The following is a 13,548-nucleotide window of genomic DNA, read 5'->3' on the forward strand; positions in this document are numbered from 1 at the left end:
GATCTATGGATTGATTCTAAAAGTGGAAAACCAGGGGCGCCTGGGCGGCTCAGCCAGTTCAGCATCTGACTCTTGATCTCGGCTCAGGTCATGATCTCATGGTTCGTGAGCTCGAGCCCAGCATCGGGCTCCTCGCTGACAGTGTGGAGCCTGCTTGGGATTCTGTCTCTCCCTCTCTATGCTCCTCCCCTGCTCTTTCCCAAAATAAATAAAAGTAAAAAAATAAAAAATAAAAATAAACAAATAAAAATAAAAATAAAAATAAAATAGCCTGGGTGGCTCAGTCAGTTAAGCATCTGACTTCGGCTCAGGTCATGATCTCATGGTCCATGAGTCGAGCCCCGCGTCGGGCTCTGTGCTGACAGCTCAGAGCCTGGAGCCTGTTTCAGATTCTGTGTCTCCCCCTCTCTCTGCCCCTCCCCTGTTCATGTTCTGTCTCTCTCTGTCTCAAAAATAAATAAATGTTGGGGCGCCTGGGTGGCGCAGTCGGTTAAGCGTCCGACTTCAGCCAGGTCACGATCTCGCGGTCCGTGAGTTCGAGCCCCGCGTCCGGCTCTGGGCTGATGGCTCAGAGCCTGGAGCCTGTTTCCGATTCTGTGTCTCCCTCTCTCTCTGCCCCTCCCCCGTTCATGCTCTGTCTCTCTCTGTCCCAAAAATAAATAAAATAAATAAATAAATAAATAAATAAATAAATAAATAAATGTTAAAAAAAAATTTAAAAAGAAAAATAGAACAGAATAGAATAAAATAAAATAAAATAAAATAAAATAAAATAAAATAAAATAAAATAAAGGAAAATAAAAAATAAATAAAAGCAGAAACCTACTTACCACTCGACTCTTAGCTAGATACTGTCCCCCTGGACCTCCGTTTCTCATCCACAAATGGGGACCATGCCACATAGCTCAAAATACACGTGTCCATCCACAGGTGGATGGCTGACGTGGCCCATCCATACAATGGAACGCTATTCTGCCATAAAAAGGAGTGACAGGAGGGCACGTCACATCGATGATCCCTGGAACACTGTGCTACGTGAGGAAGCCAGGCACAGAAGGCTGGCTGTCCTAGGACCGCAGTCACATGAGATGCCCAGGACAGGCAACTCCGTAGGGACAGACAGGAGATCCGTGGGTGCCAGGGACTGGGGAGGGGAGACTGGAGACTGGCTGCTTATTGGGTCCGGGGTCCTAGGTGATGAAAATGTTCCGGAACTAGAGAGTGATGATGGTCGCACAACACCGTGAATGTATTAGACGCCACTGAGTGGTACGCTTTGAGAACGTGAAAACCGTCATCTCGTGTCATGTTTGTTTTACCGCGGTTAACAACCCCAGCACACCGCTGCGGAAGTAAATGGAGCAATGCCTGTAACGTGTCCAGCAACGTCAGCTGGACACACGCAGCCCCAGCCCGCTCCCAGGGGTGGTGGGGTCCATGGAGACGAAGCCTCCTTGGCCGATCCCGCCGGAAACAAGGGTCTCGTCTTCAGGCTCAGAGGCTCAAGAGAAACTCCCTGTAGCAACAAGATCCCTTTAAAGATGGCCATTTGTAGGGAATCCAACGGGAAACGGCCACTATTGCAACTGCTTGCGTCTGCCTGGGAGAGGCACCCACGCAGCCCCGAGCCCCCTTCACGTTCCTGCTCAGAAGTGTGGCTGGAAACTCTGCGACACAGACACACATCGGTGTCCTCACTCCCCCCCCCCCCGCCTCCCGCAAGCTGCCTGGTGGGGGTCTCTCCGGGAAGCGTGAGGGGAGCAAAGGTGACCCCCCAGGTGGTGATGCCAAAGGCAGTGGATGGGACCAGAAGCAGACGAGGATGATCCAGAAGTGACTACGAGGGAGGGAGGTATCCACGCTGAGGAGAGGCACGAACGTCAGGGGCTTCCCTGTGACAGGGACAAATTTAACTACCGTACCGCCAAGAGCACCTCAAAAAAATACACCCGTGAGCAAAACACAAGCTGCCAAAGAACACATCAGGACACCACTTACGTTAATCACATAGAATCACGTAGAACAAGACTGTAACATACTGTTCGTGGCAAAAGGAAAGGTCTTTTAACGCCTGGGAATGCCTCACCAAATTCAGGGTAGGGTCACCTCTAGCCTCCACTATGTTGGTAAGATTTTGTGGGGGCGCCTGGGTGGCGCAGTTGGTTAAGCGTCCAACTTCAGCCAGGTCACGATCTCGCGGTTCGTGAGTTCGAGCCCCGCATCAGGCTCTGGGCTGATGGCTTGGAGCCTGGAGCCTGTTTCCGATTCTGTGTCTCCCTCTCTCTCTGCCCCTCCCCCGTTCATGCTCTGTCTCTCTCTGTCCCAAAAATAAATAAAAAAACGTTGAAAAAAAAATTAAAAAAAAAAAAAAAAAGATTTTGTGTCTTAAGTGGGGCGCTGGACGTGTGCGTGTCATTTTTTATTACGGTTTTGTATTTTGAAACAATTTAAGACCCTCGCACGTCAGAAACGCACCCGAATACGTTCTCTTTTCCAGGATCCCGTTTGACCAAATAGCAAAGCACAGACATCCACCTGAGGCCTGCCTGGTACACATGATGGGCCACAGGGGCGGCCAGGCCTGGCTTCTGCATACTACTTGGGGCTCGAGGACGGCCAGGCTGTGCCAGGCTGCACAGCCCGTATTAACACAGCTTCATGGGCCAGCGCCACCCGGGGCTGGGAGGGGGGAAGCGGGGGATGACTCACCTCGATTTTGTCCGTCTTGGCATCTCCCCAGTACAGCTTTCCCTCCTGTAGGTCCAGGGCCAAGCCGTTGGGCCAGCCGAGGGAGGTGTTCACCAGGACGTGCCGCTCCTGCCCATCCAGGTTGGCGCACTCAATTTTGGGGTTTTCCCCCCAGTCTGTCCAGTACATAAGGCTGGAGAAGAAGAACAGGTCCTTAAAACACTGTCTTGTCCCTGCTGCGTCCCCAGGGCCGAGGACTCCACCCTCCCCCCGCCCATAGGAGGCGCTCAGGAGACGCTGGCTAACTGCAGAGATGGGCACCAAGCCCCGCACGCAGGACCAGGGGCTCCGCAGAGAACAGCGGTGCCCCCAGCGTGGGCTTAAACTGCACAGGGTCCTTGGGTTCATCTCCCGCTCAGACGCCCTGCTGAGAGACCCAAGGCTGGACGGGCTGAACGCCAAGGAGGAGAAAGGGGGTGGAGTAGAACCTTCTTCAAGCAGCTGACGGGCTCCCGTGTGCAAAGCGCAGGCTCCAGAGGCAGACAGGCGGACAGCCCCAGCTCTGCCAGCGGGCACCTGGAGCGGGTCACTTCACGTCCTGAGCCTCAGCCCCCAGGGAAGTGACAGAAGCGCCCGACGCCCGGTGGGTGCTCCGCGGACGGCAGCCACGGCCACGTAACCACGGTCAGCATCGCCGCGGCTCTGCTAGTCCCCATGAGGGACAGCTCTCAGGTGTGCCCTCCCCGGCCACCTCCCTCTGTCCTTCCAGCTCCTCCAGGCCGTCTCCAGGACGCTGGCCCACATCCGGCCCAGAGGGCAGGAGGCTTCCCCAGTGGCCCTGGCTCCACCCCACCCCTCCTGCCCCCCAGGCAGGGGCTCCAACTGTTCCTCCTCCCTCAGGGTCTGCCAGGTTCACATTCCTGGTCATGAGCCCCCAGGAAGGGCACTGCTACCCTCTGAGCTGCTGAGGATGCCAGAAGGGCTTCTACATTGACTGACAAACTGTTTTCGCAGAATCCTAGAACGGAAAGTTGGAGCCACACGGCCAGATCGAATCCCAACCTCCTGGCTGCGTGACCTGGGCCAAGCCCGTTAACCTCTCTGGGCTTCAGCCTCCTTCACTGTACAACTGTACCTGCCTCTCAGGGTAGGGGTGGGAGGAGGAGGTAAAGATTCCGTGTGTGTGCTGAGTTCAGAAGAGGTCCGGCCCCCCGTACGTCACAAGTAAGGGCCATCGCTTCTGTTACCGTCATCAGCCTAGAAATCACCCTGGTGAACTGTTCCATTTTACAGGTGAGAAGGGCGAAGCCCATGGGAAGAAATGACTTGCCCAAGCTCTCGGGGCCCTCCGTACGTGAACACAACAGCCTGTGTCAGACCTTCTGAGAGTCTGGTCCCCGGACGGGCAGGAGCACAACCCAGGGGCTTGTTAGAAACTCAAGTTCTCGGGCCCCACCCTAGCCCTCCTGAAACAGAAATCTGGGCAGAGGGCCCAGCCACCTGCATTTAAATAAGCCCTCCTCCAGGGGATTCTGATGCAGGAGAAAGTTCCAAAACCACTAGTCTCTCTCCCTTCTGGTCAGCCTGCCTCCCAGCCCCAGCCAGGTGGGAGGTCCACCCGCCCCCAGCCTTACCCCATCACGGGGTGCAACACGATGGCCCGGGGCTCGTCCAGGTCCTCGGACACCAGGATCTTGCGGGAGGTGCCGTTGAGGCGCGTCACCTCGATGCGGTCGGTGCCCGTGTCCGTCCAGTAGAGGTTACGGGCCACCCAGTCGACCGCGATGCCATCTGGGTCGTTGATCTCGGTGTTGACCAGCGTCTGGGCGCCAGAGCCGTCCAGGTACGCCCTGCGGATGGCCCGCACCTCGTCGTCCGTCCAGTACACGTAGCCTTCCAGCGGGTCGTAGTCGATGGCGATGGCGTGCCGGATGTCGTCCACCTGGAGCACGATGTCGGTGAAGTCCGGCGTGTCCAGCGAGATCCTCCGCAGGTCCGTCCGCCGGGCCAGCAACAGCACCTCCTCGGCCCCTGTGGATGGCCAAGCAGTGCGGGTCAGAGGCCCACAGCAGGGCAGCAGTGGGCACGGCAGGGGAGGGGCTCAGCCAGGCCCCCGAGGTCAGGGCTTCCTCGCAGGTGATCCTCGGTAACGTTCGCCGAGGTCCCCCTACATGGTCACCAGTTCGTCTTTGTGAGGGCTCTGAGGCCAGCACCATCTTCTAGATGAGACCATACAGACACAGAGAGGTCAAGCAACCTGCTGACAGCCACACAGCCACCTGGCTTCAACCACTGTGTAAGAGCTGCTTCCCACTCGGTCCCCCTTCTCCCCTGCAAGCCCCTCTCCGGGCCACAAATCAGTTCCAAATACAAGTCCCACGGAGGCACTGGGCTCTAGACGGCAACTGCCAGCCATGCTTCTCAGAGCCCTGGCGCGGCCCCACCTTCCACAGGCCCAACTTTCATGGCTCAGTCAGTTGCCACTTCTTCCCTGAGGCCCTCCCTTCCCCCCCGCTCACCCCTCGGGAGCAGCTTCATGCCAGCTGCCTCTGCCCACATGCCTCATCTAACCACACACGACACTGCATGAGGGGGGCTACCCCACCGACAAGGGGGAGCACCCTGGGGGCTCCCCTGACACCCCCGTGGCTATAAACATTCCACCTCTGCCCTGGACCCCCCCTGCTGGCACCTGTCAGAACTCCCCGGAGAAACAGCACACGCGGCCTCATGCTGCACCCCTGGCCTGGACACTCCCTCAGAGCTGGGTCACTGTCCACGCGTTCATTCTGGTCCTTTCTGGTCTCCAGGACCCAGAAAACCAGGATTAGGCCCAGAGACCACTTCTGGAACTTTGGGACCACCTGCCTGGTTTGACGAAAGGCCCAGAACGGGGAAGGACCCACCTCAAGTGGGGCAGCAGGATGGGGACACGGGCAGAACGAGTTGAGCACATCTGTCAAACTCAGCCCCCCCCCCCCCCCCCCCGGGCCCAGCCTCTGCAGCCAGCCGTGTGGTCGGGCCACAGCCCTCAAATAGCACACGGTCCCCTGTACCCAGCGCCAGCTTCTTGCCCCAGAGGCAGGGCCCATGGAAGCCGGTGCCTTGCAGAGTCCCTCTGGGGCCCCCGGCCTTGCATTTCGAGTTAAGGACTGTCCTGCTCCAAGGCCCAGAGCTCCTAATCCGAGTCCTCCACTAGAGGGCGTACACGCGGCAGCAATGTCTCTATCAGCCCAGGGCTGGGAAACTGAGGCAGGCAGTGCTCAGAAGGTACCCCAAGTGCCTGAGTATGCTGGAAACCTCTGAGAGCTAAACTCAGATCTGGTCCCAGTTTAGTGTGTGTTGGAGGGAGGGAGGGTAGAATTCTGAATTTCAACGAATTGTCTCCCCCGGGCTCCAATCCTAAGTATGTGCTGTTGACATCTGACCAGTCCTTCAAGGCCCAGGTCACACACCTCCTCCTCCTCTAGGAAGCTGTTCCTGCCTCCCCCAGCCTAATGGACGAGCTGACCACACACACACACACACACACACACACACACACACACACACAACCTGCCATTCTGGCACATGTCCCCTTAGCTCGTCCCCTTAGCTCTCTGCAGCCCCCAAAGCCACACCCAGAGCAGATGCTGACATCCTAGGACAAGCAGGGAGAATGCAGGGCAGAAACTTCCTGGCCCTGCTCCCACTGTGTGACTCTGCAGGTCCCTGACCCTCTCTGGGCTTTGGTCTCCTCGTCGAAAATGAAAAACCAGCCCAACCTGATGGTGTCCGACTTCCTGTCTAGCTCTGACATCAAGGGAACCAGAGACGGACCTCCACGGAGGGCGCTGGCTTCATCTGCCACCACGGAGGGAAGGGGGAAGCCTGCCAGGGCACGGCCAAGAGGGCATCTGCACAACTGTCCAGAGGCTGCCGAGCTCCCAAGCCAAGACCGAGGCAGGTCACTGTGCGAGACGGAAGGCCGTGTGTCAAACCCCACTGACTTCAGGTAGCACTTCCTCCCCAGAGAAAACACTGGCTCCCCGAGGGAAAACGATACTCGGTCCCAAAACACACGTGGAGACTGTTTCCCCCACCCGTTTGCATGACCCTCCAGACACAATCACCTACAACAGCATAATCCTTGGGCACCTGGGTGGCTGGTTGGTTAAGCGTCCGACTTCGGCTCAGGTCATGATCTCGCGGTTCGTGAGTTCGAGCCCCGCATCGGGCTCTGTGCTGATGGCTCAGAGTCTGGCACCTGCTTTGGATTCTGTGTCTCCCTCCCTCTTTCTCTCTCTCTCTTTCTCTCTCTGCCCCTCCCCCACTCATTCTCTCTCTCTCTCTCTCTCTCTCTCTCTCTCTCTCTCTCTCAAAAATAAATAAACATGAAAAACAAGTTTTTAATAAATAAAAAAATAAAAATAAAACAGCACGATCCTCACACCCTGTCCCGGAGGTATGACCGTGTCCCTTTTTACTGATGAGGAACTGGATGCACAGAGAGGGTAAGCTCCCCACTCAAGGGCACACAGCAGCGAGTGGGAAAAGAAGGCGGCACAAACGCTTCAATCCCCGAGGCACAGACAAGAAGCCGGAGGCAGGTGTGCCTTGCAGCCAGCTAGCTCAGTCACCCCACCAGCATCTCTGTAGGCGGCTGTTTCAGGCAGGCCCTGGACCAGGCGCTGGGGGCGGGGGTGGACAGAACAGATGACGGATCCAACCCCCACGGTGCTCCTGAGATCACAGGGCAGAGGCCTTCGGTGAGGGAAGACCATCCGCGAGTGGGTACTAGGAAGGAGAGCAGGAGTTTCAGGAGGCCTCCAAAGGGGGCCGGCTGAGACCGAGAGGTCCGGCCTTCAACTCCAGAACCCCACATTCATGTGGCTGTGACCTTGATTCCAGACCCCTCCGGGGCAAGAGTGTGCCCGGCCCCAGCCCTCCTCCAGCACACCCCACCACTGGGGAACCCCATTACCAGCATCCCTTAAAATTAAGTCTCTGTAGCTGAGGCAGTAATTAAACGCTGAGATAAAACTGTAGGTGATAATTGACTCCAAGGGGGGGGTGTCTGACACCCCTTGGGCTGCAGAGCCTTTGAAGTTTTTATTTGAGCTTTATCTAGAAGAACGCAGAGAGCAGAGTCGGGGAGGCGGTCGAGTGCTCTGTCCAGGGCCAGGCCAGCGGTGGGCAACTGCGGACGGAGGACCTCTGGCCTGGGCTCTGCTGGCCGCTGGCCGAGCTGCTGCTCACAGATGGCCTCTGAGGTTGTCTGCAGCGAGGTCTGAGCGGCCTCGGGCCACCGGGGGTGGGCGCAGGGCACTGGGCCGGGCCCCGAGACGGGGAGGCCCGCCCCCTCCCTAGAACCAGACACGGCTCCCGGGTAGGAGTTTGTTTAAACTGCTGAGAAACTAACAGTTTGGCCAAAGGGTTTTCTCTGTTTAAATAAAGAGCCTGCCCCACAGTGCTGCCGAGGAAAGTGAAACCTCTCCCTTGCTGGCTGGGCAGCGGTCCCCGGAGCCTCCTTAGGGCGGGCTCCTGACCTCTCCCCTTCCTCCCTGCACACACACACGCAGGAAAGAAGGGCAACACCCCTGTCTTGGGGCCAAGTGCGGGGCATGGGGCGCAGGCCAGGCGGGGGCACGGCCTTCCTGACAGCGAGCGTTCTGAAAACAAAAAAGCAGACCCAAGGCCTGGCCCAGTGTCACGGGCACGTCAAGCTCCACACCATCCCTGCCTGCCAACATCCGTCTGGACCAAGCCGCCCTCCATCACAGGGCGCTGTCCCTGTGCCTGGCCCAGGGTCATAGAGCCGAGGCAAGACGCAGGAAGGGGCTGCGGGAACACAGCACCACGCGCTGGGCGGCTGCTGACAGCAGAAACGGATGCCTTCACGATTCTGGAGGACAGAAGTGAAAAACCCAGCTGCTGGCTGGGCCACGCTCTCTCCGAAGGCTCCAGGGGAAACTTCCTTGTCTCTTTCAGCTTCTGGCGGTGGATGCTCCTTGGCTTGTGGCTTGACCGCTCCAACCTCAGCCTCTGTCTTCATACAGCCTCCTCCCCTGTGTTTCTGTGTCTAAATTTCCCTTTTGTAAGGTCACCAGCCATTGGAATGGAGGCCTGCCCTACTCCGGTGTGACTTCACTTTAATGTGGTTACACCTGCAAAGACCCTATTTCCAAGTTAGGTCACACTCGCAGGGTCTGGGGATCCAACGGGTCTTTGGTGGGGGACATGATTCAACCCATAAGAGGTGGGGAGCAGAGGGTGAGAGGAACATTCAATGGAAGGACAGGCAGGTTCGGGTTGTGGGGAGGACTCCAGGAAGAAGGGGGCGTTTGGGGCAACAGCATAGAGACCAGAGTGTCCCGGGCCGTTTCTGCAGCTGGAACGCGCAGGAACGGGGCTGACCCACCGACACCCCCGGCGAGTCTGATCTGAGTTTGGAGGCCAGGTGCTTGCTAAGAGGTTGACCTGGCCCAGCATCCTGTGCAGGCCGCTGGGCCGGCTCCGGGCCCATGACAGTCTGCAAGGAAGCCTCGTGCAAACAGCACGCCGTGCGTGCAGCGGGAGTCCAGCCACAGGACAAACAAAAGCCTCCCTGGAACAAAAGCCTGGCAGGAAACACACGCAAATGTCCGCAGCGGTTATCTCTGGACCGTTCCCGGTCTTCCTTCTAGTCTCCAGCAGGGGCCTGCACACGTTTCTCCAAAGGACCAGACGTAACTGCTCGAGGCTCTATGGGCCACGACCGTCTCTGTCACAGTCACCCAGCTCTGCCGTTGTAAATAAAGGTGTGCGAGCGAAACTTCACACGTGGACACCGAACCTGGGACTTCCTGTCACTTTGCCGCATCACGAAACGTTCTTCTTGTGATTTTCTTTTCCACCATGTAAAAAACGTCCAAACCATCCTTTGTTCAAAGGCTGCACAGCACAGGCAGCGAGCCATCCGGCCCACCGGCCGAGCGAGGTTCGCTGACCCACGCATGAGAAGGATGCGTGCCTTTTACAGCGTTAGACGGCACGTCCTAACAACAACGGCGGAAACCGCGTAAGGAGGGAGAGCGGATACGCAGGACCTCTCGACCCTCCACTCGATTTTCCTGTAAACCTGAAACTGCCATACCAGATAAAGTCTATTTATCTTGTAAGTAAACTGAAAGGCAGGCACAGAAGTCCCTAAGAAAACCACCCAGACCCCAGCAACAAACAGGTGAAGGCAAATTAACAGACAACAAATACGACAAACGGGTTAACTTGGAGGGGCTAGAGGCGGAAACGGCTGCCTACTCAGCGTGGCCACAGGGGCCCCCCACCGCCTCCCAGAGGACTGCGCCCGGCACACGCTTCCTGGACGGCAGTGTGGCTCAGGGACCTTCTGACCCCACAACTTCCCCTCTGAGGACCCAGTCCAAAGCAGCCGCTGCAAACACAGGCAGATTCCTGCTCGCGGAGGGTCACCGAGGCCTCGCGATCACAGCAAACCCAAACCTGCGGACAATCTAAACGTCCCTCCGCGCGAGAACATCAAATACACGAAGGGCCACAGCGCAGTCAGGCGCTAAACGGCGGGCTCTGAAGAAGGGCCCACAAAGGCGTGGAAGGGGTCAGCCCCGACGCGGCCCGCACGCGATGCACACATCACGCAAACCCAGATCTGAACGTGCGTGGAGAGCAGGCGAGCAGGAAACAGTGAAAACGCTGGCAGCAATCTCTGGGCGGCGAAGAAACGGGTTTTTATTTTCTCCGTTATTCTGCGTAACGGCTTCCTTTCTACGGTGAACACGAATGTTACTTTTTAACCAGAAAAAACCCAAGACTTTAAAATGTGGTGGGTGTGGGGGAGCGTACTTAGAGGCCTCATGGTTGCCCTGGGGAGGGGCCTGGGCTCTGAGACAAGGTTTTCTCACTGGACAATCGGGGGGGGGGGGGGGATGAAACCGCCATGCGGGGGTGACTTATTTGGCCCTCCAGGATCTGAGCCGAGTGGGAGGGAAGGACATGAGAAGGGATGGGGCAAGAGGGCCTGTATCCCCTGACAGCCCAGGAGGAGGAGACTGGCAGGTCGCCCAGAGAGACTTGGAGGGTTCTCACAGTTAATCCCCTCTGCACCCCAACACGGGAAAGGATTTTTCACGATGAGCAGAACAACACATCCCAGGATGCGGAGGGCCCCCAAGCCCTGCGCCCCCCACCTGGCCTTCCCAGCAGGCAGAGTGGACATCACGGACTGTCCCCACAGAACCCGCATCTCCAAGAAAGGACAGGCCCCTCCCTGCCCCGAGGTTCGCACCACCCCAGGGCCGCTCTTTCCACCCGCGTCTTTTCATGCCGGACTCGGGAAGCGGCGCACCCACCTCCCTTCAGCCCCAGCTCCCCTCGCTGGCCCCCCACCCCCCACCCCTGGCTCCGCGTGGGCTCAGGAGCGGGCCTGGAACCACACGGGCAGCACCGGGTCCCAGCACAGGCTGTCACCCATGCCACAGGCTCTAAGGCCACAAACAGCTTCACAGCTGGTAGGCAGCTGACTTATTTTTGTTTTTTAGCAATTGATTAAGTTTCTCCGCTGCCCCCTGGGGTAAGCTGTTGGACGAGCGCTGAGACCACAGCCGGGAGCCCTGGCCCAGGAGACCGTGCCGAGTGACCACAGGGGAAGTGGCCGGGCCAGGCACTGGCTCCGAGGGAAACCTGAGGCCCAGCAGCTGTTGGCCGCGTGGCCTGCCCGGGACCCTACGGGAGGTTGCAGTCCCCTAAGAGTGGCCGGGCAGGCGCCTCAGTCTTCACGGCTCTAAAATGGGGGAGTCACTCCTCTGCCCGGGAACCTGGGGCGGCCGGAGCAGCAAGGTCAGTGCCAGCCTCAAGACTTCTGTGCAGCCAGCCCCTTCCTCTCCTATCCCTGGGTTTTCAGCCCCTCACGTGGTCCTCTGCCGCTTGCCTTTCCCCTGCCCCTCAGAGGCTGCCACAGCCCAACGGTCACACCCAGCTTGGACCCTCAGCCACACTTCCTTACTGAGTGACCGTGGGTAAGCGACTTGAGCTCTGTCTACACACAGGTAAGAGTCAGGAGTGGATACGGCTTCCCAGCAAAGCTGAGAGGTCCCGTGACAAGGTCAGGGAGCCTCTGAGCCCAAGGCCACAGCCCCAGCAGCCCCAGCAGCCCCAGCAGCCCCAGCAGCCCACAGCCCCAGGGGCATTGAGCACATCCCCGGGGACCTGCCTTGGGCCATGCTCTCTTTGAGCCAGCAGCAGAGACGTGGCCCAAGGGTTCGAGTCCCAGGCCAGAGGGCAGAGAGACAGGGAGACAGAACAAAGTGCGGTTGGTTGGGCAAATTAAAGGCGGGCTACCCGGTGGGTCGCTGGAAACACAGGACTGCGGTCAGAGGCTATGAAGCAGTCAGTGACACACGATGGAGAAGGCTGGGTCCCACTCCTTGGGCACACGGCTCAGCTCTTCTAAAAAAAACACTCAGAGTGCCTTCCTGAGACCAGGCATACAGCAGGGGCTCCATAAACACCTGAAGCAATCCTTCTTCCTCCTAGAACATCCTATCCCGCGGCTCCCAGAGGTGGTGGCGGCTGCACCTCCGGAGCTGCGGCCACGGCTCCTGAGCCACGGCACGTGGCAGGTGCTTGGGTTCAAATCCCGCCTCTGTCCCTTCTTCTGTGGCCGTGAGCTAGCTCTGATGGCCCAAACTCCTTTTAATTTTTTTTTTTTAATGTTTCTTTACTTTTGAGAGAGAGAGAGAGAGAGAGAGAGAGAGAAAGAGAGAGAGAGACAGGATCCCAAGCGTGACCACCCAAACTTCTGAATCAGGCCGCCCACAGCCCCTCCCTCACCCGGCTCCCGTAGGGCACAGAAGAGTAGATCGCTCAGAAGTGTGGGTGCCTGGCACCCCCCAAGGCACACTATTACTGCTATGTCCCGCCCTGCCCTGGCGGCACAGGCAGGATGCACGGGGTGGGGTGACTCATGAGAAAGTGCTGCTGCTCTCCCTCAAAGGTGGTTGGGCTCCAGCCGTTCGCATGGTTCGTGCACCGCACCTTACAGTTTGTAAGGCCCTGCAGGAGACACGACCCCATTTGATACGCCCAGGTCAACGAGACATGGAGAGCCCGCATTCCGTCAGGTCACAGCCACATCGTGCAGGCTCAAGGCCAGACTCAGACGCCCCAGTCCCCGCCACACCATGTCCCCCCAGAGGGGACAGAGGGGGCGCCCTTCTTGGTGCAGTCCTCAGTGCCCAGCTCTAGCAGGACCCAAACACCTCAGCTCTTGCCACGGTAGATGCTCCTGAAGATACCTAATCGATCCCAGCGTTCGTCCAGGGGCTGATGGCGGTCCCCTGGGAAGCCAGGATCCCTCCCAGCTTCCCTCCCTCGAAGTGGGTGTGGGAGCACATCGCAGCACTTCTCCCAGGGGGGCTGGGGCTGTCTGAATGGAGACCCAGATAACAGGTGCTCGAGACAACAGGCATAGCACCGGCAAAGGCAGATAGGCAGGTGCTCAGACGGTGGGCTGGAAGGGACCGAACTGTCCGTTTCAGTTGGAACAGGAGGCAAAGGGTGAGAAAGAGCCTCCTGGCCTCTGTCTGCTGATAAGCCAGAGGCCCCGGCGTCAGCCCGGCACATGCAGGCCATCAGATCACTGCCTGTGGGGCACTTGCGGTTGGGGAAGGTTGAGGCACTAGGACACGGTCATTAGAAGCAAGACGGAGGGCGTGCAGCCATCACCAAAGCCAGAGGGGGCCCGAGGGGTGCCCGGCGGGTGGGGCGGGGACAGGGAAGGCCTTTCTCTGGCAGCCTGGGGGTTCCACCAGGGCTCGGACGTGCAAACCCAGAACCTGACTCAACAGACTGAGCTCTGGGGCCGGG

The 13,548-nt window shown here is 58.4% G+C and overlaps 1 protein-coding gene across 2 annotated transcripts in view; it reads right to left on the reverse strand.

Moving 5' to 3' along the window:
• The window catches only part of LRP5 (LDL receptor related protein 5), a 106,652-nt gene that overhangs the window by 40,769 nt on the left and 52,335 nt on the right, over nt 1-13,548 (reverse strand). For both annotated transcript variants that reach the window (XM_086676709.1, XM_086676710.1), the window contains 2 exons: nt 4,323-4,719; nt 2,710-2,881 (listed from right to left, as the gene is read on the reverse strand). In XM_086676709.1, the coding sequence (XP_086532835.1) occupies nt 2,710-2,881; nt 4,323-4,719 (569 nt within the window). The remainder of the gene's footprint in view (nt 1-2,709; nt 2,882-4,322; nt 4,720-13,548) is intronic.

The sequence above is a fragment of the Puma concolor genome, chromosome D1 (assembly GCF_028749965.1).
Source record: "Puma concolor isolate L17-30 chromosome D1, mPumCon1.1.hap2, whole genome shotgun sequence".
In the NCBI taxonomy this organism is placed as follows: domain Eukaryota; kingdom Metazoa; phylum Chordata; class Mammalia; order Carnivora; family Felidae; genus Puma; species Puma concolor.